Raw genomic sequence first — 24,692 nt, 5'->3', positions numbered from 1 at the left:
GTTGTTGTTTTGTTTTTTATCCAAGACCTCAAAGTTGTGTTTACGAATGTAATCCTCAAGGAAAATAGTACCATTTCCTCCATTCAATTTTCTTCATAGAACTTGCCAGAGAATTGGCAAGTTCAAAATATTTTAAAATGTAATGATATTTAAGTGTATTTTTAATTAATTTTAAAAGTATAAAACAGGGGCTGGGGATATGGCCTAGTGGCAAGAGTGCTTGCCTCAAATACATGAGGCCCTGGGTTCAATTCCCCAGCACCACATATACAGAAAATGGCCAGAAGTGGTGCTGTGGCTCAAATGGCAGAGTGCTAGCCTTGAGCAAAAAGAAGCCAGGGACAGTGCTCAGGCCCTGAGTCCAAGCCCCAGGACTGGCCAAAAAAAAAAAAAGGTATGAAAACAGCCAGGTAGCAGTGGGTCCACCTGTTAGTCAGGAGGCTGAGATCTAAGTATGGAGTTTTGAAGCCAGTCCACACAGAAAAGTCTATGAGATTCTTCTCTCCAATTAACAACCAAAAAGCCTGAAGTGGAGCTTGGCTTAAGTGGTAAAACATCAACCATGAGTGAAAAATCTAAGGGATAGCATTCAGGACTGAGTTCAAAAGCCAGACTGTCACAAAAAAAGTTATGAAGAATAATAGTATGTAAAATTCAATAGGATAATATCCGTAATTGGATAGTCTCTACATTATGAATTTCTCAAAGAACACCAAAAACCTTTTCTTTTATATTTGTAGTTTCCTCCTTCCAAAGAACCCCTTTTTTCGTAGACATGCCAATAACAACTTCATCTTTCCTGTTATATTTTCTGGTGTGTTATGGATTTGAATGGATTTTGTAAATGAAGTTAATTTGGGACACAATTTATAGCTTGTTTAGATATATCATTTATTACATTGCCTTTATACTACTTGATGCTATCAGTTTCTATATTTAGAAATGTACAACACATTCTGGTTCTTTTTACAAGTTTAACTTTATTTTCTTGTAAAGGTGATGTACAGAATGGTTATAGTTACATAATTGAATAATCAGTACATTTCTTGTCCAATATTGTTACCACTCCTTTTCCCTGTGCCACTACCCTGATTCCTCCACCCCCAAGTTGTAATTTTTATTTCCAATCTAGTGTCTGTGAGTATCACTGTTGTATCCATTCTGGTTCTTCTTCTTTTTTAATTTAATTTAATTGTCAAGGTGAAGTATAAAGGGATTACCGTTACATGCATAAAGTAGTGAGTACATTTCTTGTCAAACTTGTTACCTCCTCCTTGACTTTTCTCCCAACTTCCCTCTTTCCCAGTTCCCCAGCCACCAAGATATACAGTTAATTTCCAACATATTGTCTTGTGAGTATTGCTGTTGCACTGGTTTGCCTTTTTATTATTATTATTATTATTATTATTATTACTATTTTCTAGTCTTGGGGCTTGGACTCAGGGGCTGAGACTGTCCCTGGCTTCTTTTTGCTCAAGGCTAGTGCTCTACCACGAGTCACGGCACCATTTCCAGCTCTTCCTGTATATGTGGTGCTGAGGAAGTGAACCCAGGGCTTCATGCAGGCTAGGTAAGCACTCTACTACTAGTCCACATTCCTATCCCTGCCTTTTATTCTTTTTTCACCATTTTGATGTTCCACTTCCCTTCCCTAATCAGATCAACATATACAATACCCAGGGTACCAAAATCAAATACAGTGACAATAGGGACTAAACCATAGGGAAGAAAAACTCAAGAGAAAAGAAATAACTTCACATGGTACATTAAAAATAATAACAACAATGAAAAATCTCTTGTTTCCATATCTTGGTGTTCATTTTGCTTAGTATCATGTTCTGGTTCTTAATTGATGATTTACTTTAATTTTTCTTAAATTGGAAACAAAATGTATATTTGTATATAATGTGTAGTTTTGGCAAGTGTTGGATCAAGTCATTATCTTTAATAATACTGAAGGTTGAATTCAAGATCTAGTGCTTTTTAATCAACTGTTTTATCACTTGAGCAATGCTTCGAGCAGTTTTTGCCTTTAGTGTTTTTGACACGATAATTTTCCAGGGCTGAGCATGGACTCTGACCCTCCTAGATTCACTTCCTGAGTGACTAGGAACACTAGTCACTAGGCTTACACTATACCTGTGTGAATGTCTGTAGACCTGTAATTCAGCATGTCGCAATGTATTTTTCTTTTCTTTTAACACCCAGTGTGTCTACTTGTGGATTTAGGCACATTCTAGTTGCCACAAATGAGGGAAACCATGCAACCCATTTTATTAAGGCATGGCTTACTTCTTTTAATATAATTTGTTCCATGTCTTTCCATTTCCTTATGAATGGTACAATATCTTTCTCTCTGATGGATGAGTAGAATTCCATTGTGTATGTATACCACATTTTCTTGAGCCATTCATCCACTGAGGGGCATCTGATAAAGGCCTCATATCTAAAATATACTCAAAGCTCAAAAAATTAACCCCCGCAATATTCTCAAAGAAACAGTAGCCCAATTAACAAATAGGCTAAACACTTAAGGAGAGACTTCCTAGAAGAACAAGAATGACCAATAGACTAACAAAGAAATGTCCAAAATCTCCAGCCATAAAAACAGTGGAAATTTAAAAAAAAATTTGAAATTCTACCTCACCTCATTAGAATGGCCATTATCAAGAAACTAACAATAACAGATGCTGGCAGGGATGTGGCCAAAGAGAAACTCTACAACACTACTGGTGAGGATGTAAGCTTATTCAACTATTCTGGAAAACAGTATGTTAGTTTGTCAAAAGACGAAACATAGAGCTTCCCTCTGATGCAGTAATTCCACTCCTGGGCATTTATCCAGTAGAACACAAACAAGTCCACACTAAAGCTACCAGCACAACCATGTTCATTGCATTATTGCTTACCATAGCCAAGATATTGAAATCAATTCAAATGCCTCTCAGTGGACAAATGATTTATTAATTTTATTTATGTATCTTTATTTACTCTTTAGTGCTCTACTGTTGAATGATAGCCCAACCCCCCATCAGGTTTTCAGGTCACATTTATTATTTAAATAATAAATGAATAAATAAATAAAATGAATAAATGAATAAAATGAATAAATGAATGAAGGAATAAAACAACCATTTAATCCAGGTGCTGATGACTGTGTCTGTATTCTTAGTTACTCAGGAGACTAATAACTAGAGAATTATGGTGTGAAGCAAGCCCAGGCAGAAAAGTCCATAGACTTCCATCTCCAAAGTAACCAACAACTAGCCAGGCTAGGTGTGTGGCTCAAGTGGGAGAAAACCAGCCAAGTATGAAAGGTTTTTATTTCAAATTCTAATACTGTGTTTTTCTTAAGTTATGATAAAGACCTACTAGTAACAATGAGCATCAATAGAGCAAAATTATTTTGTTCTGTTCAGATTTCTGGTTGTGACTTTCTCAGAAAGCAGATCCCCCAGTAATGACCAGCAGTTACTAAGTTCTTGTTTTCTTGACTTGAGAAAGAAAAGGAATTGAGCCATTCTGTTTCAGAAGCTGTTCCCCATGCTGGCTCTTAGCTTAGATCTTTGGGCAGTTGAAGTTAAGAAGCTTGTTTTGCTATTTACTTTCCTACTTCACATCCTTCTATTAAAATAATGAATCTCTAATTAAATCTGAGATAATTTCCAAGCCAAACAAATGTAGTTAATTGTAGAGGGAGAAGGAAAGTTTTATTTCATTGACTGAGCTTCTGACAGGGTAATAATGATGAAAATTAAAGTCTTTATGATATTTCACAGGAGAAAAGAGCTGTACAAATTCTGAGTTACAAATATGATCTGGGAAGCTTCATCATAGCAGAGGGACTAACCCAGTGCATGTTTAGACCATAGTTACAACATGAGTAGACAGGACAGCAATTTGATTTATTCACATGTGCTGTGTGAGTTTCACTCTGTGAAGTATAAATGTTAATCTTTTATGCTTTATATATTTGACTATATCTATAAAGACTTAATGGGAAGGCCTCTGATTTTAGTATTTTCTTTTCTTTAGTAGTACCTAAAGCTATATACTTGAATCAGACAAAAGTAAGGGCATATCTATGCATGTCCCTGTAGAAATGCTTGAACATGGGCTGGGAATATGGCCTAGTGGTAGAGTGCTTGCCTTGCATACATGAAGCCCTAGGTTTGATTCTTCAGCACCACATATATAGAAAAGGTCAGAAATGGTGCTGCGGCTCAAGTGGTAGTGTGCTAGCCTTGAGCAAAAAGAAGCCAGGGACATTGCTCAGGCCCTGAATTCAAGCTCCAAGAGTAGCAACAAAAACAAAACAAAAAAAAACAAAAAGAAAAAAAACAACCAAAAAAATAAAAAAAAAAACAACAAAAACCCAATCAACCAAGCAAAAAGAAATGCTTGAATATGTTTGCCTTTATGTTTAGAATCTGACATCATCAGAGAGCTGTTGGGTAGGCCTTGCAGGGGGAAAGGTCTTTCCTAGTGGTCTTCAAAAAGTTAGAAAGATACAAGGGACTTTCAGGATATTAAGAAAAAACTTTTCATTAGCCTCCAATTTCACCAGAGAATACTATGACTATCAGTACTACTAAGGTCCATAACATTTTTAAATTTAATTTCTGATGCGTTTCTATATTTTTTTCTATAAGGCCATCTTTAGAGGATGTTTTGAAATTGTAGAAAAATAAAGTGAGCTGGAAAATAATGGGGACTATATAACCAAACAAATATATAACTATTTATATAGATATTTATCTGCCATATATATTTGTGTGTACATGTGTGTAGATATATATATCCTATAGATATATCTGCTGTGTTTAAATATATGTATGTGCGTACATGCATACGTGTGTGTGTATGTGTGTGTGTGTATGTGTGTATGTTAGTTTTCTCAGTTGTCTTTATAATTTCTGAGCTGGGAGAATTCACATGGTCTTGTCGGTCTAGTGACTCTTAGTCCGTAGACAAGGTTTTGAGTGCAAAAGGTGAGTGAGGCCCACCTAAAACACAGGTAATGTTCAGTATATCCTTTTGTGCTTCATTTTTTTCTGTTTCTACACGTTTATGAGGATTTCCCAGATTGTACTATTTCAAAGAGTAAGGCAGATCTAGATAGTTTCTCCTATATTTAGTCATTTTCTATTACAGCTATAACACTTAGTAGTCCTTTAATAATATAGTTCTTACCTGCTACAGCCTTCCCTTAGATATCCCTGAGGTCACAGATGACATAAAAAAACACACTTTATGCTTCCAAACCTGGCTCACTTTGCTTAATATACTGGACCTGGAGATTATAAATTAATTTTGAGCACTTAATATCTGGAGCTGTTATGTAACTTAGATACTAGATGGAAAGATAACTTAGCTTGGGTATTCTCAATATCAAGTGGAGAACAGGAGATACACAGGCAACATAGCCTGACCCTGATAAGTTCAGGAAAAGTTTATGAAACCAAATTCTAGGCTGATGTATGATAGATGGACAGAAACTAGACACATGGTGTTGTGGTTGAGTTATAGATTAATTTAGAATCATTGTGGATAGTCATATGGTGAGGTAAGTGCCAATGTTACATTTGTTTCGGGGAATTATAATAAACTCATACATCTTTCTGATGAGGAGAGGCTTCCAAATTGAGGACATCAAATGTTAAGATTTTCCTGTGTAGCATTACATATTTTGTAAGAAGTGAAGTAAAAGGAACAGATTATATAATTCAGAAGTTTGTTTGGGATATAATACGGAAAAAGAGAGAAAATATTTAGAAAGTAGTAACACAAAGTACAGCTTGAGAGATTTGTGCGAATTGACTTATAGGTAGAGAAATCTCTGACTCAGATAAACATTAGATTTCACAACATTTAAAATATAGAATCAGAAATCATATCTTTAGTTAGAGGTCTTAGGACAAGAGCCTCAATATCAAAGTGGTGGGGTTTTTCCCCATGATGTTTTATAGGGGAGATGTTTCAGGAAATGGAAGAACAAAAATAGGGTATGCACGAGGAAGAAAAACCAGCTGTAATCTGGTTCTGCATATATAGAAGATTGTGAGCACTAACTAATCAGAATCTTACTTTTACCTTGAGGTAATGGGCACTAGATTGTTCCCTGATACTAAAGCTTGTGTTGCACCTTAGGCCAAGGTGTAAACATGGTTGAGAGAAAGGAGACATCACGAAACTCCTCTGGAAAGGTCTCCATTTGCCTGGGTATAATTTTTGGAGAAGTTACAAATACTTGTTTGCTTAATACTTTCTTGAGGAATGAATGGGGATAATATGGAAAAGGCAGCTGGAGGTGCTCACGTAGCATTTTGTCCAAATTGTTTTCGTAATCATTTCCATAATGACAGAAAGCAAGGAAAGATAAAGAAAAAACCAAACAATGATATCATGTGTCCATTAGGAAAGAAGTGTGCACATTCAAATATATCAGAATCTGTTCTGGCTAAACACAGAGAACATTGAGACACCTGACAGATGCCCTTTCACTCATTTGTGTTTCTCAAAATGTATTTTCTAGTGCTGACCACGAAGTCCAGAGATGATTTGGAGCAACATCATTCAGAGGATAATCTTCCTTTTTCTTACTGGACCTGGCATTGTGGGGAACATCCTTGTCTTTGTGAGACATGTGTATGCTTTTGTCACAGGTCCTGAGAGAAAACCCATAGACCTTATCCTCATCCACTTGACTGTTTCTAATGCGATCCTTATCTGTAGCACAGGTATCAGAGACATTGCCACCATTTTTTACTTCAGAAACTTTATAGGCAATACAGGTTGTAAACTTTTGATTTATCTGGGAAGAGTGGCTCCAGGCCGTTGCATCTGTACCACCTGTCTCCTCAGCATGGTCCAGGCCATCACCATCAGTCCTAGGACCACCTTGTTCAGAAAATTCAAACCAAAGACTGCGTGGCAAGTTCTTCTTTATCTCCTCTTCTTTTGGATCTTTAATTCTCTGGTGAGTTTCAACTTGCTCCATCATATCAAAGCAGCCAGTAGCGCAAACAGATCTGGAATTAGAAGGCATGCTATGTATTGTTATGTGCTACCATCTAGACAAGGGGTTAGATGCCTTTTCCTCTCCCTCATGTCTCTTCCAGATGTGATCTTTCAGAGTCTCATGGACTGGAGCAGTGGGCACATGGCTTTCCATCTGTATAAATATCACAAGAGAGTCCTCTACCTTCATAGCTCCAGGCTCACACACAATTCCAGTCCAAAAATCAGAGCTACTCTAAGTACTCTCAGTCTCATGACATTTTTCCTTGTCTTTTATTGGGCAGCTTTCATTTTGTCTTTTTATATAGGTTCCACTATTACAAATGATTCAAAAATACTAAATATTAGAGTTGTTCTAGTACTTGGTTATGCCAGTCTCAGCCCCTTAGTCCTGATCGTCAGGTAGTCCTGTTGCTAAACATTCAGATTCTCCCTAAGAGACACAGATAGTTACTTTCTATACCCAGTAGCCCCCAAACCCAAAGTATATACACTAAGAATTTCCTTGTCCTAATATTTTACTTTATCAAAATGTTAAAAAAAATAATCGGGCTGGGGATATAGCCTAGTGGCAAGAGTGCCTGCCTCGGATACACGAGGCCCTAGGTTCGATTCCCCAGCACCACATATACAGAAAACGGCCAGAAGCGGCGCTGTGGCTCAAGTGGCAGAGTGCTAGCCTTGAGCGGGAAGAAGCCAGGGACAGTGCTCAGGCCCTGAGTCCAAGGCCCAGGAATGGCCAAAAAAAAAAAAAAAAAAAAAAAAAAAAAATCAAGGGCTGGGGATATGGCCTAGTGGCAAGAGTGCTTGCCTCGCATACATGAGGCCCTGGGTTCGATTCTCCAGCACCACATATACAGAAAAACGGCCAGAAGTGGTGCTGTGGCTCAAGTGGCAGGGTGCTAGCCTTGAGCAAAAGGAAGCCAGGGACAGTGCTCAGGCCCTGAGTCCAAGGCCCAGCCAAAAAAACAAAAACAAAAAAAAAAATAATCAAGGCTTACTTTAATAGTGAGAGCTTCATTTTTAAGATCTGTGGTAGTAGGCAGTCAAACAGTAGTTCAGAGTGTTTAGCAAGTTGAAAATACCATTCTTCCTTGGTTTTTAGCTTCCCATTCTATTATTTCTATAATGGGACTTTGGCTTGTTTACACAGAGGGAAAATGCTGAAGATGTCTCTCTTGCCAGAAGTTACGATTTTATTTTTCCCCAAAGCTTTTAATCAAGCAGAGATATCCCACTATTTTCCACCTTGCTTTTCCCTTCAAATAGACTTTAAATCACCTCCTCAATTTAGTTACCCAGTACTCACGAAGTATGTGCCAGGGCATACCCAAGAAACGATGAACGTGAGTACAAAATGGTCATGTAGAATGTCAGGGTATACCCTGTATCGCTACAGGAGAACATAGGGATGATCAGTGAGAGCTGCCAGTTCTCTGCAGCACTGTTGATGGAGTTCACAATTTCTTGGTGTTATTGTTGCCAAAAGATCTAAGGAACTTGTAAGGTATATAAACACTGTGAGTCAATTCAAAATACCCTAGAGATTTCAGTATGGTTGGCAAATGCATAAGAAAACAGAGGGGAAGATTCTCCTTCAAAGGATACTGATTTGGATTTGAAAAGATGCTCCAGGCAAGGCTCAACCTCACACCCCCTGACATATACTGTTGTGTAAGTACTGCAAGCAACTTCTTTTCTGACCTCCATTTCTGATCAAGCTCCTTGCATGGCCTAAAAGAACATCCAAAGCTTTTGCTTGCATCCAAGGAGCCTAGGAATTTCCACTGGAACTGAAGGTAATGACAGTGCTCTGCTTCCTGAAACTGTGGTGGACACTCCCCAAATGACCAGAAAGCATGTGGGCTCCCCTGAAACTCCTACTGACTCAGAAAACTTGGAGAAGATTCCCAGTGGTCACCTTGTGAGTGGAAGACAATCCTTTTGCTGTGTGATCAGAAATAGTTTCCTTTCCTCTCTTCCTGTTTGTTTGCATGTTTGTTTATATTGTGAAGGTGATGTACAGAGAGATTACAGTTAGAATAGTCAGATAATAAGTTCATTATTAAACAGTCACCTGTTTTCTCATTGTCTCTCACATCTTTTCCCTCCTAACCTCTGTCCCCCACAGTTGTTTATTTCATTTTCAATGTCGTGTGTACTATCACTGCTACATTTGTTCACCCTTTGTTCCACCACTTCTTTGCTCCCCCTTGCCTTCTCCAAAAATAATTTGCTTTTCTGTCATCTCCTTTGTCACTGCTTGTTTTTAATTCTGTGCCTTTTGTCCTGTATGTAAGTTTTTCCTGGTGATTTTTTTCGGTGCCACAGTAAGGCTCTTGGTTGTAGAGAGCCTATTGGGAGTCATCCTAGGAGAAACTCCAAGCCCCTTCAAGTGGAAATTACTGAAGCCATTGCTGCCAGCTTGCTCACATCCCCACCTAATTAATATGCTAGGAAAATAAGGACAAGGTATTGAAGGGAGTGGTGCTCTATTTTCTGTGATTATGTTATTTAGCAAATAATGAATAGAGTGGGGCCTAATATTCTCTATTTTTTGAATTGAAATTTTCTAGAGGAAAGCAACTGCAAAGGGGCATGAAATGCATCTATGAAAATTTGGATATTTCTAGGTTAAATTAGAGTCTTATTTTGGTGGTGGCGGCAATGGTGTTGTGTGTGTATGTGTGTGCTTACATGGTATCTAACGAATAAATGTTTTCTCCATATTGTTTCAATTATAGATTGGCTTCTTTGTTTTACAGAAGCTTTTTATTTACATATAAGCCTGTATGTCTATTGTTTTATTGATTCAGTGAATACTGTTGTTTTCAAAATTATTATTGCCCAGGACAATTTCAATGAGCGTTCCCATTATTTTCTAGGAGTTTTAGAGTTCCAGGTCTTATGCTTCAGTATTTATAGCAATTTCAGTGTGTGCTTTGTAATAAAGATCTAATTTCAGTTTGCATGAACAGTCGATTTTGAAACATCATTTACTGAAGAGACTTATCTTTTCCTCACTGTGTATGCTTGGTGTCCTATAGAATTAATTGACTGTGTATGTTTGAGGCTAATTCTGGGCTTATTCTGATCTATTAGTCTATATAGCAGTTGTATAATATTTTGATTATTGTAGATTTGTACTACATTTTGAAGTCAAATGTTGTGATAACTCAAGAGTTTAATTCTCAAAATTGGTTTGGTCTTTTGTGCTTCCATATCCATGTGGTAATTGCTCATGTGGAAAGCATCGTTAGAAGTTTGAGAGGTGTTGTATAATTCCTTGAATAGTATGGGTGTGTTAGTGTTTAATCTGTATAACTCCTTGAAGAGTGTGGACATGTTAGTACTACAAATTATTTCAATTCATGAATATCTGGCAATTTTTATTATTTTTTTGTGTTTAAAGAAGAACTTGTGATAAAAAATATGCTATGTCTCTTGGCTTACAGTTTAGAACTTTGGGCAGGTGAAGTTAAGAAACTTGGTATGTTGTTCTTTCTAATATAACATCCTCCCATTAAAATAATTAATCCCTAATTAACCTGAGCTATTTTCTGAGACAAACAAACATGGTAATTGGGAAGGGGGGAAGATAAGTTGACTTTAGGGACTGAGATTCTTTGGAGTTTTCTTCTTCCTGGCTGAGTGATAGCTATGAAAATTGAAGTCTTAATGGTATATTTTGGGTGTCAAGAGTTCTATAAAATTTGCAGTACAAATAAAACATGAAAAGCCTCGTCTTAACAAAAGGATTAACCCAGAGCTTGTCTACACAACAGCTCAGGTAAGTAGATGTAATATTTTTTTCTGAGATGCCCAGGGAGTATAAACCCTAATCTGTCTTTGACTAACCCAGACAACCAAGAAGAAGGCTGATGAGTCTTAGATATTACTTTGCTTTCCTAATATCTAAGGTATCCACTGTAAGCAAGAAAGTAGAAGGGACTCTTCCAGTAGACATTCCTCTAGAAATGCTTCCATATCTCTGACCTGAGATATAGGATCTTGAAGAAAGCTCTCCAGTGGGGTTTCCATATGATTCTCACTTTGGGTTTTCCTGAATGTGATGGGCTTTCTAAGTTATTAGGAAAACTGTTTTTCTTAGCATCCAATTTTACCTGCTAGTATTATGACTGTCAGCTTTGTTAGAATCTACAAAATTTGTTTATCTAATACTTTGCACATTTCTGTTATTTTGTTAAAGATTTTCAAATTGTAAAACAGTGAAGAGATCAATGGAAAATATTTGTAATGTTTAGAAATATATTAGAAAAATGCTTGCATTAAGTCCATCATGAGTTCCAGACCATTAAAGGACATTCATATATTTCTTTGGTTGATATAGGGACTCACTATATACTCAGCCTGGCTCCCAACTCTCAAACTTCCTGTCTCAGCCTCCTGTGTGCTGGCAGTGTAGTCATATAGCACTATGTCTAGCAACTGCCATCTTTTTTAAGAACTTCTGATATTGAAGTACGTTAACCACATACTAGTCCATCTATATTAAGCAATGTGTTTGTTCTTATTGAAGCTCTGGCATAATTCACTGCGTGGTAAATATTTGAGACTGTGTTCTACTTTCGTTAATGCATCTAGGAATTCTTTTTTAATTTTTTAAAATGATCTCTAAGTGCTTGTACAAATGAGTTTCAATTCAAAGTACCAGTGTAATGCCTCTCAGGAATTCTTTAGTTACTCAAATTTAGGGGATGAAGCTGAGGCTAATAAAGAGTACCTCCTAATCTTAAAGTCACCTAATACAAAACCCAGTTATAAGTCTATGTCCTTACAGTTTATATTTCCAAGCGCCTTCTTTGGAAGAGAGAAATATAATAAATCTATTTATATGTGAGCAGGAGTAGATGTGGAATGCTCCTAGAATTGCATCCCAAGTATATAGAATAAATGCAAACACTATGATTGGACTGTACTTCCTGGGTTCTTTTATTCATTTAAAGTCTCTATACTTTGATTTATGTAGGTCAGGTATGAATTTGGAATTCTCAGATTTTATGCAATCTTCAAGTCTGAAAATCAGCTTGAGGTGATAAAGATCAAAGAAGCCCCATTTTCTATCAGATCACTTTCACTGAAATTTTAACTGGCTGTTTTTTGTAAAGTGTTTCTCACAAGATTATTCAGCACCTATAAAATACCATTATGACCCACTATATGCGCAAGCTATCTTCAGATCATTTATGCTATTAGATGCTATTATTACAGTTTCCCAAGTTTTATGAAAACATTAAAATGTACCCCCTTCTTGTTAGATAAACAAAAACATGGCTCAAAGGAATTCATCAGTCTGTTACTGGTCGCTGAGAAAACTCCATGCAAAATCTAACTTTTTCTAAAAACCTCCTAGGTAGCATTTCAAATGTTTCTGTAGGGTAGCCTTCCTAGCTGCAGCCAATCAATTATCTAATTTTTTTTTTTTCAGATGGATACTTTGTGCTTGTCTTTGGCTAACTCAGTTTTAACTACTGAATCCCAAGTGGAAAGGCAGTGACATTCAGCCTGCTATTCAGGCTTACAAAAGACTACAGAATATTTGTAAGTAACTAAATCACAGAATCAGTTTGGGGTTCAAGTTTATCTCAGGAAATATTAAGATTGGGGAAAAAAAGAGCTATAAAATGTGGAAGCAAAAACAAAACATGGACAGCATACTCACAAAAAGGAAAGAAAGGAAAATTGAAGGAAAAAAATGCAGCAACTCTGAGAGACAGGTATTGAAGTTGAACTGTGGCTGAAATTAAATACTAAAGAAGTTGAAGTACCAGAGTTCTACATGTGTGTCTGTGAGGGATGTTTGGAAAGCAGACAGGTTAAGCGTGAACCCTAGGAATTGGGAAGTAGATGTTGCAAACATGACAGAATAAAATAAGAAAAAGGTGAAAAATATCCTGTCCAGAAGTAATGGGCGTTTACCTTAACCATGCTGAGATTGAACACAGATATGAAATATGCAGATTTAAGCAAATTAAGTCCTTAGTTTCTGTAGAGCTCAAAGGAAAATCTGGGTAGAGAATTTAGACTATTGAATACTAGTTCTCAGGATGGCTTTTGAGACCACAACCAAAGACCTACAAAGAGTACAGAAAAAGAAATTAGAGATACTAGACAAAAACTTGATAATACATAAACTAGATTACATATATAGTATTTTCCCTTACACACCAGGAAATATCTATAACATGAAGTGTTTTTTGCTGAAACATATCATCACTACTGATGCTTTCTTCAAAACAGTGTTTGCTGAATCTAATTTTTTTCTACCTGTGAAGACAAAAGTGGCTTTGGACATTGCCAAGGCAAAAATCTTCTTTATTACTGGACTTGGTATTGTGAAAACCCATTTTTATATTTAATATGCTCAGTTTGGTGGGAAGTATTGAGAGGAAAACTATGTAATTTAGTTTCACCCACCTGGCTTTTACAAATATGATAATGCTGCATCCAAAAGGAATGCTAAAGATATAGTAGCTTTTGGTTTGATAAACTTACTGGATGCTATAGGCTATCAGAGCATGGTTTACCTGGACAGAGTGGCCCAGGGCCTTTCAGTTGGTATCAGCATTCTCCAAATGGTGGTCCAGACTATCACCATGAATCCCAGAGCTTCACAGTGGGGAGAATCAAGCTGGAGTTTACACAGCACATTCTTGCCATGTGGGTCTTCTTTTGCATTCTCAGTTCATTGATAACTGTGATCGTTATCTATTCCAACAAAAAAGTAGCACAAAGGCACCTAAAATTAGTAAAAGTGACAACTTTGGCTATTTTCTACCAGGAAGCCAGAAAATGAAATGGATTTTTCTCACTCTTATGACTCCACGTGATGCCATGTTTCAGGTTTTCATGGCTAAGGCCATGGCATTTCTTCTCCACGTGCACTATCTTAGAACTCCATGCTCTCTGCCTTAAGAGGTTTGTATTTCTTTGAAAACCTCAACTGGCGCTGAATGCTGACCCTTCTGATGCTTTATTTACTTTTCCTAAGCTTGAGTGCTTAAGGATTTGTGACCCCTTGTTTGCCACACCATTTTTGCTAGTTCAAAGAGGTGAAACTTTTATTTAGTCTCTGATGGAGTCCTTGTACACAAATGTGTTTGATGCACTGTTCTTGAAGATATTCTTTTCAAATAAGCCTGAGTGTATAGGAGACATTGGGCATGGGTATGAAGAAGCACTTACCCCATGTAATCTCCCTATAACATTTGTGCTTTTTTCTCCTCAATCAGGTAAAACTTTTACATTTTTGTTTTATTACATTTTTTGTCTTTATCATCTTAAGGAAGTTACACTCTTACTCTCTTCATTAAAATATTTAGTCTGTATTTTCCCTTTCCTGGATCCAATATATAACATAATCTCTAATTTGGGGGAATTAGGCATGAGGATCCATGATAACACTACCAATTATCCTAAGAAAATTATCCTCTGATACCTGCTGCTCACCTGTACAAGCACAATACACCTCAGTTCATTGCATCAGCACAGTACATCTGGGTAGGGCTAGCACCATGCCTGGTGTATAGATGAGAATATTGGATCTGAGAAGCCATCTCCTATGTTTCTAAAGTCATTTGTTTATGAGCTGGGATGAAATCGAGAGTGGCTAATGGGAAATCTTCAATTAAACCCTAAACTTAATGATGGCTCTCCTAGGTTCACAAAGTCTGTGTTTGGTTCATCCTTACATTCTTGGAAAAAAACGGTTGTAATCTTGTTAAATTGTACAAGACAAGCATCTCTTCCCAGCAGCCTTCAGAGGAGGAGTAAGTGGGTAGCTTTCCCAGGCCATGCGTAACACTATTCAGGAAAAGAAAAACAACATCCTTATTTCAAAATATATTGATATCTTAACAAAGGAATGTATATCTGAAAAAAGTTCAGTACTAACTCAATATAGAGACATGGTTATTGAAATGTAACCATGGTTTCTAAGTACCTTTAAGGATAACCTATGTTGTTCATGGATTATCTGGATATGTGGAGTGTAAGAACTCACCTCTTTACCTATGAGGGAACACTAAAATCCCTACTGAGTATTTCCTCTAAAGAAGATCATTTTCTATAGGTCACTCAGATGAACATTCATGAAAACATGTAGAGCAACTCCAATATCTCCCCAGACTGGCTTATCAGCTCAACTCTGTATTTAATGTGAAGCTTTACAATCTAAACTTTACTATGAAATATGTTCATAAATAATGTTTAGTATTGAATAGCATGTCCAATGTTAGATAACTTAGATGCTAGGATGGAAGCTTACATATAGACAAAACGGTTTGGTAAGCTTAGGAAAAGTGAATGAGACTAAATTTTAGCCTAATTTGTGAATGAATGTGTGGCAGTTATCTATGAAGTGTGATGGTTGGCCTAAAGATTTTCTTTTGGACATTGAGCATCAATGTAATATTTGGTTTGGGGAGAGTTTTAATTAATTTAGAAATAACTATGTTTATTTGTTTGTTTTTTGCCAGTCCTGGGCCTTGGACTCAGGGCTTGAGCACTGTCCCTGTCTTCTTTTTGCTAAAGGTTAGCACTCTGCCACTTGAGCCACAGCACCACTTTTGGCCATTTTCTATATATGTGGTGCTGGCGTATCGAACCCAGGGCTTCATGTATTCGAGGCAAGCACTCTTGCCACTAGGCCATATTCACAGCCCCTAGAAATAACTATGACAAGAAGGAATTTTCCAACTGTGGAAGAAAAATATTGTTATAAGTTAGGCAAGTGAAATTGTAAATGATGTGTTCTGAAATATCATTTTGATTGTAATATAAAAAGAGAAGAAACATTGATTTATAAAGTTGTTATATAAATCACAGTGCAAGTGATTAGAGAAATTTGACCTGCAACGTAGGTACTTCCTGATTGAAAAAACCATTTGATTTGACAATGTTTTAAACATAGAATCAGTTAAGTTGTATCTTGGGTTGAAGTCCATAGGACAAGAACCTCAGTGTCTGAATGTTTTTCTGGTATTTTATTAGAAGAGTGCTCGCAGGAGCAATGACAAATTAAAGCAATGCATGGAAGGAGAAATTTCAGCTTTCAATGTGATCCTCCCCATGTAGAGGTTTGGGAATTCACATTTAACCAGTCCCAGTCTTACTTTTAAGGAGGCTGAACTGTACCACTCTCCTAAACTATGTTTCACTAGGTCTACCCATAGGGCTGAGGGAATGGGGTCATGATGCCTCCAGGGAAGGGACTTCATTTGAATACACATAATTTCCTCAAGATATTACAGTCCTTTGTGAGCTTAGTAATTCTTTGTGGAATAAATATGCATAGCATGGTAAGACTAGCCTAGGTGGAGCCCCAATAACCTCATAAGAGTCAGATAATTTATTAGGCATTCACTTTAGAAGGAAGGTGGGGCTAAGCAGATTTTCAGGAAAGTGGATTAAGAATTCAGTGAATGCTGCTGCTGTTGTTTAGCTCTTGTCTACATAGTCAATCATTCAGTATATAAATTTTTTATACGAAGATTATAAAGAAAGATATGTGGGAAAGGCGGGTAGTGGCACTTACATGAAATTTATGCCCAAATGATATTTATCATTACTTCCATATGAGAGGAAAAAAGAGAATATGAAGAAAAAAAACAAAACTATGATATTATATGCTGTTAGGAAAGAAGTGTTTACATTCATATATTGCAGAGGCTGTCCTTTTCACAAAACACAGAGAAAATCCAGATACCTGAAATATGTCCTCCCACTCATTTGTATTTTTCAAAATGTATTCCCTAGTGCCGAGTATGAAGTCCAGAGATGATTTGGAGTAACATCATTCAGAGGATAATCTTCCTTTCTCTTACTGGACCTGGCATTGTGGGGAACATCCTTGTATTTGTGAGACATGTGTATGCTTTTGTCACAGGTCCTGAGAGAAAACCCGTAGACCTTATCCTCATCCACTTGACTCTTTCTAATGGAATCATTATTTGTAGCACAGGTGTAAGAAGAATAGCCACCGTTTTTTATTTTAGAAATTTTCTAGGTGATGTTGGTTGTAAAACTGTGGTTTATCTGGAAAGAGTGGCTCGAGGCCTTTCCATCTGCACCACCTGTCTCCTCAGCATGGTCCAGGCCATCACCATCAGTCCCAGAAGCAACCTGTGGAGAAAGCTCAAACCACAGACTGCATGGCAAGTTCTTCCCTATCTCCTCCTCTTTTGGGTCTTTAATTCTCTGATAAGCTCCAACTTGCTCCGCTATATTACAGCCGTCAATAGTACAACTGGATCTGGACTTGTAATGTACGTTGGCTATTGCTATATGTTACCATCTATGCAAATAGTTAGGTGGCTTTTCCTCTCCCTCATGGCTGTGAGGGATTTATTTTCTCAAAGTCTCATGGGCTGGAGCAGTGGGCACATGGCTTTCCATCTGTATAAACATCATAAGCAAGTCCTCTACCTTCATAGCTCCAAGTTTGCAAACAATTCCAGCCCAGAAATCAGAGCTACTCTAAGTACCCTTGTTCTCATGGCCTGTTTCCTTGTCTTTTATTGGGCAGATTTCATTTTTTCCTTCTACACAGGTTCCATTATGACCTTTGACTCCACAATAATAAATATTAAAGTATTTCTTGTTCTTGCTTATGCTAGTCTTAGCCCCTTTGTTCTGATCTTCAGAGATGTTCGTGTGGCCAAGAACTGGTGTTATCAATGAGAAATGCAGAAATTACATACCCATTCCTCTGTAATTAAAAGAGTAAACATGAGGAATTGGTTTCGACCTGATGTTCTAATATATCAGAACATGAACATTCATTCAGCCTTATTTGAATAGGTTTATTTTCAGTCATAAGAAATGTCATCCAAAGCAATCTAAAACAGATTCATTTGTTCCAAGAATTTAGCAAGAAAGATTCTTACCAGCCTCCAGTTTTCACCATCCTTATTATTTAGCTCTTAGTTTGTTGCTTTCCTAGGGGAAAATACAGGAAATTCAGGCGGTTGCCATAAGTTTTTCTTTATTCTCGTTGTTGTTGCATTTCCTGGGGCTTGAACTCAGGGCCTGGGTGCTATCCCTGAGCGTCTTTTGCTTCTCCAGCCACAGTGCCAGTTCTGGCTTTTTCTGAGTAGTTTACTGGAGATAAGAGTCTCATGGACTTTCGTGCCTGGGGTGGTTTCAAACTGTGATCCTTACACCTCAGCCTCCTGAGTAGCTAGGATTACAGGCATGAGCCACCAGCTCCTGGCTGTTGTCATGTTTTATAATACCCCAAGCTTAAGTTTTCCACCAAACAGGAACCTCAAACTAGTTCCCATCTTGTGAACCTTCAAACAGGCTTCATTGCTTATCCTTCAAACAAATTTTGACTATGGATACATGCTAAGTATATACTAAAGTTCCCTAAGAACAATGAACATAAGAGTAAACTTACAAAGATGTTCAGGCAATATCTTTATCTGAGTTCCACTTTAAGACAAACTGTGCTGATCTGTGAGAAAAACTAACTCTTTACACAACAATGGATTCACCTGGCACTTGCAAGGCGCTGGTGGTTCCAGAAGTTCTAGAAAAACTGATATGAATAAATACCACGAGCAAATTGCAAGCACACTAAAAAACCCATGAAGTATAAGCATAAAACACAGAGATGTCTTACTTCAAAAGAAGCAATCTTGGGTTTCAAAAAGATGCTACAGATTAGGTTTACATTTGTAACTACTGCTATATTAATGTCATGACTTTACTAGTTGTGACTCTGGAGCACCAATCTTCCATTTCTGATCACAGTCATGACATGGTCTACCAAGTATATTGGAGTTTTTTCTTGAGTTGCAATGGTCGAGGGATCCTGGGTACTCGCCCTGATTCAAAGTACTACATCCTCTCTTGAGCAGTGCAAAGTTTGATCCTCAGTATAGAAAAAAAAAGTTCCCCCACTCTATAAATCAATATGAAATTTCTCAAAAAAATTTAAAATTAGAAATCTGTATGATTTAGCCTTATCAGTTATGTGAATACACTCAAATTAAGCCAGTATACTGTGGAGGTATTTTCTTACCCATGCTTATCATGCCACTGCTCACAGTAACGAAACTATGGGATCAGCCTAAGTGTCCATTAACAGGTGTCTGAATATAGAAAGTGTGATATGTGTACACAATGGAATTTTATTTGCCTATAAGAAAGAGGGAAACTGGGTGGAACTGGATATAATCATATTTATTGAAATAAATGAATTCATCAAAGACAAGTTGCATGCTTCTCTCATTTATTGGAGCTATGAAAGCAAACAAAATGGAGCCCAAAGCTCATGAAAGTAAAAGGAACTACTGTGGAGAACGAATGGAAAAATGGGAAAAGGTAGCTGTGGGTGTAGAGATAAGAAAGAGTAATAGAGAGGTGAGTATGACCAAAGTACATTATATGCCTGTAAGTTAATACTATAACAAAGCCTTTTACTTTGTAAAATTAAGATATACTAGTAAAAATTAAAATAGATCTAGAAGGGTTTTTTGTGTGTGCATGTGTGCTTGCACATGTGTGTGCAGACAAGTCCTGTAGCTTGAACTCAGAGCCTGGGCACTGTCTTTGAGCTTGGTTGCTCAGGGCTAGCTAGCACTATACCCATGTTAGCCACAGCTTCACTTCCAGCTTCTTTATCTGGCAAGGGTGGCCAAGGACTCTCAATCTGCACCAGCAATCTCCTCTCTGTGGTCTAGGCCAACACCAGCCCCAGAAACTCCATATGGAGGTGGTTTAAGCTGAAGTCAGAGTAGCACATCCTTCTCTGGTTGCAAGTCTTTTGGATATTCTATAAATCTCCTATAATATATATGTATAATGTATACTACACACACATATATATACATATATACATAATGTATCAGCAGTATGAACATAGCACAAATTAAAAGTGACAACTATTGTTATTTTCTCCCAGAAAGTTGGAATTTCTCATTCTCATGGTCTTGAGGGATGCTAGGTTTCAGGGTATCATGGGTGTGGCTAGTGGATACATGTTACATCTTCTCCACAAGCACCACCAGCGTGTTCTCTACCTTCATAACTGCAAGCTTCACTACAAAATTCCTCTTGAGATGAAAGCCACTAAATGTAGTCTTATTCCCCTGCCTTGCTTTCATTTCTTTTGTTGAACAGATTGTTTCATTTCTTGATATTTAACTCTATCTTTAGAAAATGATTACAGGACTTTAAATATTCCAGACTTTCTGACCTTTGGGTATGCAATTCTCAGCCCATGTTTGGTGATTCACAGACATGGTCACCTAGCTAAGCACTGTCATGCTCACACAGAGAGAAAGACCTTGAGAAGAGTTCTGCTTCACTGATTATAGCATTTCCAGTGGAAAATATAGATATAGATATGGATATATCCCACTGATATATGTGAGGCAGGTGTAAGACAAGTGCTCTCACAACTTGGACTATTTCTCCAACCTTTTAGTTTTTCTCAACTTTTTGAGACAAGATGTTGCTGCTTACCTTGCCTAGGCTGGCCTCAAATTGGTGACTCTCCTGGCTCAACTTCCCAAGAAGCTTAGATCTATTGGCCAGTATGCATGGCTGTAGTGTTGTTGTTTTTCAAAGGGCATGTAAAATATAAACACAAAATATTCATAGACAGTGAGATATTCATTTTGCTGTTTTTTCATAGTTTTGAAGTTATTAACATATCCACCCATCTGAAGCAATTTTCTTGATTATATGAAAAGACTGGGCAAATTCAGAGTGAGCTGATAAGTTTGGTATCTCAGACTTGCTTACAATTAATTTAATAGGCACATCAGAATAACAGCATTTACAAATAGAATAAAATTTAACAAAGTTTAATTATCTGTTTACTATAATTATCATACTCTTAGGTAATGACAATAGAGTCATATAGAATCAAAAGTGGAGCAGTGGACAGTCCTGTTCCACAGGCAAGCCTGGAATTACTGATACTTGTGAAAATGATGCTATTCTCATCTCCAGTCTCAGCCCTGTGTTCACAATTGTTTTACATTCCTCTGCATGAGGGCCTAAAAAATTCCTCTGTGGCAGTAGAGTGAATAACAGAATAATAGAAATGATATTCTTAATTATATTTAAATTTGAAATATATTCTTGATATTAATTTTGTGAGTGGGGTGGGTCCATGTGCATTTTGAGTCCTACTTGAAGCTTAATAAATATACTGTACCTATACTAATAACTAGAGCAATGTGCCTCTTGTCCTGTCCGGGTCTGTGTTTGGAACTTGATGAGGAAAAAACAGCCCTTGATGTTAATCATGATTTGTTCTACCATCTGTTTAAAGAAGGGCTTGAGAAAGAAAGAATAATTTATTTTTATACTCAAGAAGCGAATCCCAGGTGGATTCTCAGTTTGGAACTTCAGGAAGGTGAAGACAGGACTGGAGAAATGGGAAAATCCGCTTCTCACCTCCCATACTTTTGTGAATATAGTTAACTCTAATTAATGCTAAGATAACATCTGAGCCAAACAAATGAAGTAATTTTGGAAGGAGAATGAAAGTTGTACTTCAGGGACTTAGTTTCTGCAGAGGGTTTCTTTCTTTCTGACAGTGTGACTCCTGTGAGTTATCAATGTCTTCATGGTACTTTGTCTGAGCCAAGAGCATTGAAAATCCAGAAAGTACAAATAAGACTAGAAAACACTCACCAGGCAAGAACCATCAACACCTTCACTGTGGCAGATACCAGCTACAATGGTGAGCATGCCTGAAAATAGTGACAATAGTTTGATTACTTGCTGGTGCTATGTAAAATTTCCTCACAGGCATTTTATTGGTTCTTAAACTCTGGGCCTAGCACTCTCTCTCTCTCTCTTTCTCACTCAGGGAAAATGTATAGCTAGGACAGTTTTGGATTTGATTCAATCATGCTGAGACAGAACATAGGTGGGATATACAAGAGGACTGTTTTTTTTTTTTTTTTAATAGTATGGAGGCTAAAAAGTCTGGGAGGAAAATTAGATTTTTGCATCCTAGGAATTAAAATGACATTTGGGAACATGTATAGTAGCTCATAAAGCATGCCACAGAAGGATAAATAGAGTTCTTAACATAGAATTTATACTGTTACATTTATCATAACTGTCTCATGTGTACCAAATAGGGCTGTAATGTGAAATATTTATTTACAGATACATATGATTGTTACTGATGCTGTCTTCACACAGGAGTTTGCTGGATCCACAATTTTTTTCCTGTGAACCAAAAAAATGGGTTTGAAGCTGCTCAAGGGACTGGTTTTCCTCCTTCTAACAGGACTTGGGATTTTAGGGAATGTCTCTGTTTTTGTGCATTATATGTGCAATATTGAGGAAAGCACTGAGAAGAAATCTGTACAATTTATTCTGATCCATGTGGTTTTTACAAATATCATAATGCTTCTTTCCAAAGGATTGCAAAGGACAGTAGCAACTTTGGGATCGAGAAACTTCCTAGATGATCTAAACTGCATGAGTGTCACTTACCTGGAGAGGGTGTCACGGGGTCTTTCCATCTTCACCAGTAGTCTCCTCACAGTGGTCCAGGCCAGCACCATCAGCCCCAGAGCTTCTTTGTGGAGGAGGATCAAGCCAAGGTCTACATGGTGTATCCTTCCTTTGTTGCTCTTCTTTTGGATTCTCAATTCCTTCATTAGCATGAGCTTGCTAAACTCCATCAGAAATACCAGCTTACTGGGATCTCAATTTGGTGGAAGTGAGTACTATTGTTATGTTCTACCAGGTAGTCAGAAAATAAACAGTATTTTTCTCACTTTCATGGCCGTGAGAGATGCCCTGTCTCAGAGTGTCATGGCTGTGTCCAGTGGCTACATGATATTTCTTCTCCGCAAGCACCACCAGCATGTTCTATATTTTCGAAACTCCAAGTTTCTCTACAAAACTCCTGCTGAGATGAAAGCTGCTCACAGTGTTCTCCTTCTGATGCTTTGTTTTCTTTGCTTTTATTGGACAGATTGTTTGATTTCTTTATATTTAGCTATCTCTTTACAGAGTAATTCCATATTGATAATTATTCAAGAATTTCTAACCCTTGGTTATGCGATCCTTAGCCCCTTTGTACTGATTCACAGAGCTGGACACCTAGCTGCATGTTGGCTAGCTCACTGGAGAGAAAGACATTGAGAAAATCTGTTTAGTTCATGGTTTTAGTAAGCTTTAAATTAGAGCTCTTAGTTCCATTATGTTTTGTACAAAACAAAGTCTAATGATAGTTGCTTAACTCTGCCACTTTCAAGAACTGGTTTTAGGGACTTTTCTTTGGGGTCTTCAAATGGAGAGTCTTGCTTTCTTTTCAGGGCTTTATTTTCACTTTTAAATACTTTCACTGTGTCTTTAAAAACCAGTTTGAATTCTACTAATTTGAGCATGACCTTTTATGATCCTGTTCTAATAGTAGGCATGAAGACAATAAATTGATAGTGTATCATATTGACTCTTGGTTTCAATTCATCTTTCTTACAAGGTAAATGAAAGTTTGTGATAAATTATTTGGAAGCAATGATGAGTTTGAAGTCTTTCAATTTGTGTAATATCAGATAATGCAATTCTAGAAAGCCAAACCATATAATTGAAGTTACAATTCCTCTTATTATACCTAAAATAGTGCTATACACAAACAGGTGCTTAGTTTGTGGCTTGAATAATACACTGTAAACTTGCAAAATTATGCTTATCTTCAAGGTGGACGTAAATATAAAACTGTTTACTCAAACACTTGAAGTCCTAAAGGATTTGTTGTATATTGCAGAAAAACTTATTGGCACATCTATCCATCTTGTCTACGATTTTCATTTTGAAGAAATGAGCCTACAAATATCACTAGTATACAATAATATGCTTATTATTTCTAAAAACTTCAAAAAAGATGCTTATTTTCTTTTCATTGCAGATGATTATTCATCAATATTTCACTATGGAGTAGAATTTTATGGAATTTATGAAACAGTAGAGGCCTCAATCTGTTTTCAAATGGAATGACATACAAAGTGTAATTTTGTTTTGTTTTGTTTTTTTGATGCCATATCCTAAAACATCTTTGTTAGCATTTCCTTAGCCTCAGGTCCTCAGCTCCTCCCACTAGCCCCCAGATCCACCTATACCTAATGAGCCACTCCTACTCACCACCTACCTACTTCCCCTTTACCCCCAGAGAGAAGCTGCCACCTGGATAAGGTGCAGACGCCATGTAGCTCCCTCTCCCATCAGAACAATGGCCCCACTAATAAACCTCCTTATGAACCTTCTTGTCCTGCCTGTGATTATCTCTGCATGATCCTCTGGGATGGCTGGGACCTATGCTGTCATTGGTGCCAAGACCTGGGATAGGCTTCCCAGTGGATTTACTCCCCCACTTCTGGGCGGGGGGTGGGGGGGTCCAAGAAGCCCCCGGGACCTATTCTGCTGTCCTAAGCCCACCCAGAGGACCACTGAGGTTACCTCTGACCGAGTGCTCTACTTCTATCCACCACGACAATCTACAAATTTGCTCTCACACCCAGGGTAAGTGATCATCTAGACGAGGGCTCGGATCCAATTTTCCGATGTACCGCAGGGCCACAGGGCTGTGGCTTCAGGGCCACACTAAAAATCTTGGTGCCATGTTCTGAGCCTCACTCCAAATGACTGTAGCATAGGGCCACAGGACCGTG

The 24,692-nt window shown here is 37.5% G+C and overlaps 3 protein-coding genes across 3 annotated transcripts; all 3 read left to right on the top strand.

Annotated features, from left to right (window-relative positions):
• Nucleotides 1–6,556: 6,556 nt before the first annotated feature.
• On the top strand, nt 6,557–7,426 carry LOC125352878 (putative vomeronasal receptor-like protein 4). Its single transcript, XM_048348273.1, has one exon. The coding sequence runs from the start codon at nt 6,557–6,559 to the stop codon at nt 7,424–7,426; it is 870 nt and encodes a 289-aa protein (XP_048204230.1).
• Nucleotides 7,427–16,818: 9,392 nt separating this feature from the next.
• Nucleotides 16,819–17,721, top strand: LOC125353637 (putative vomeronasal receptor-like protein 4). The gene has a single exon (XM_048349309.1). The coding sequence runs from the start codon at nt 16,819–16,821 to the stop codon at nt 17,719–17,721; it is 903 nt and encodes a 300-aa protein (XP_048205266.1).
• A 4,521-nt stretch (nt 17,722–22,242) lies between these two features.
• LOC125353636 (putative vomeronasal receptor-like protein 4) lies at nt 22,243–23,166 on the top strand. The gene has a single exon (XM_048349308.1). The coding sequence runs from the start codon at nt 22,255–22,257 to the stop codon at nt 23,164–23,166; it is 912 nt and encodes a 303-aa protein (XP_048205265.1). The 5' UTR covers nt 22,243–22,254.
• Nucleotides 23,167–24,692: the final 1,526 nt, after the last annotated feature.

The sequence above is a fragment of the Perognathus longimembris genome, chromosome 6 (genome assembly GCF_023159225.1).
Source record: "Perognathus longimembris pacificus isolate PPM17 chromosome 6, ASM2315922v1, whole genome shotgun sequence".
NCBI lineage: Eukaryota > Metazoa > Chordata > Mammalia > Rodentia > Heteromyidae > Perognathus > Perognathus longimembris.
Note: the sequence above shows the minus strand (reverse complement) of the source record. Positions and strands in the feature narration are given on the sequence as shown.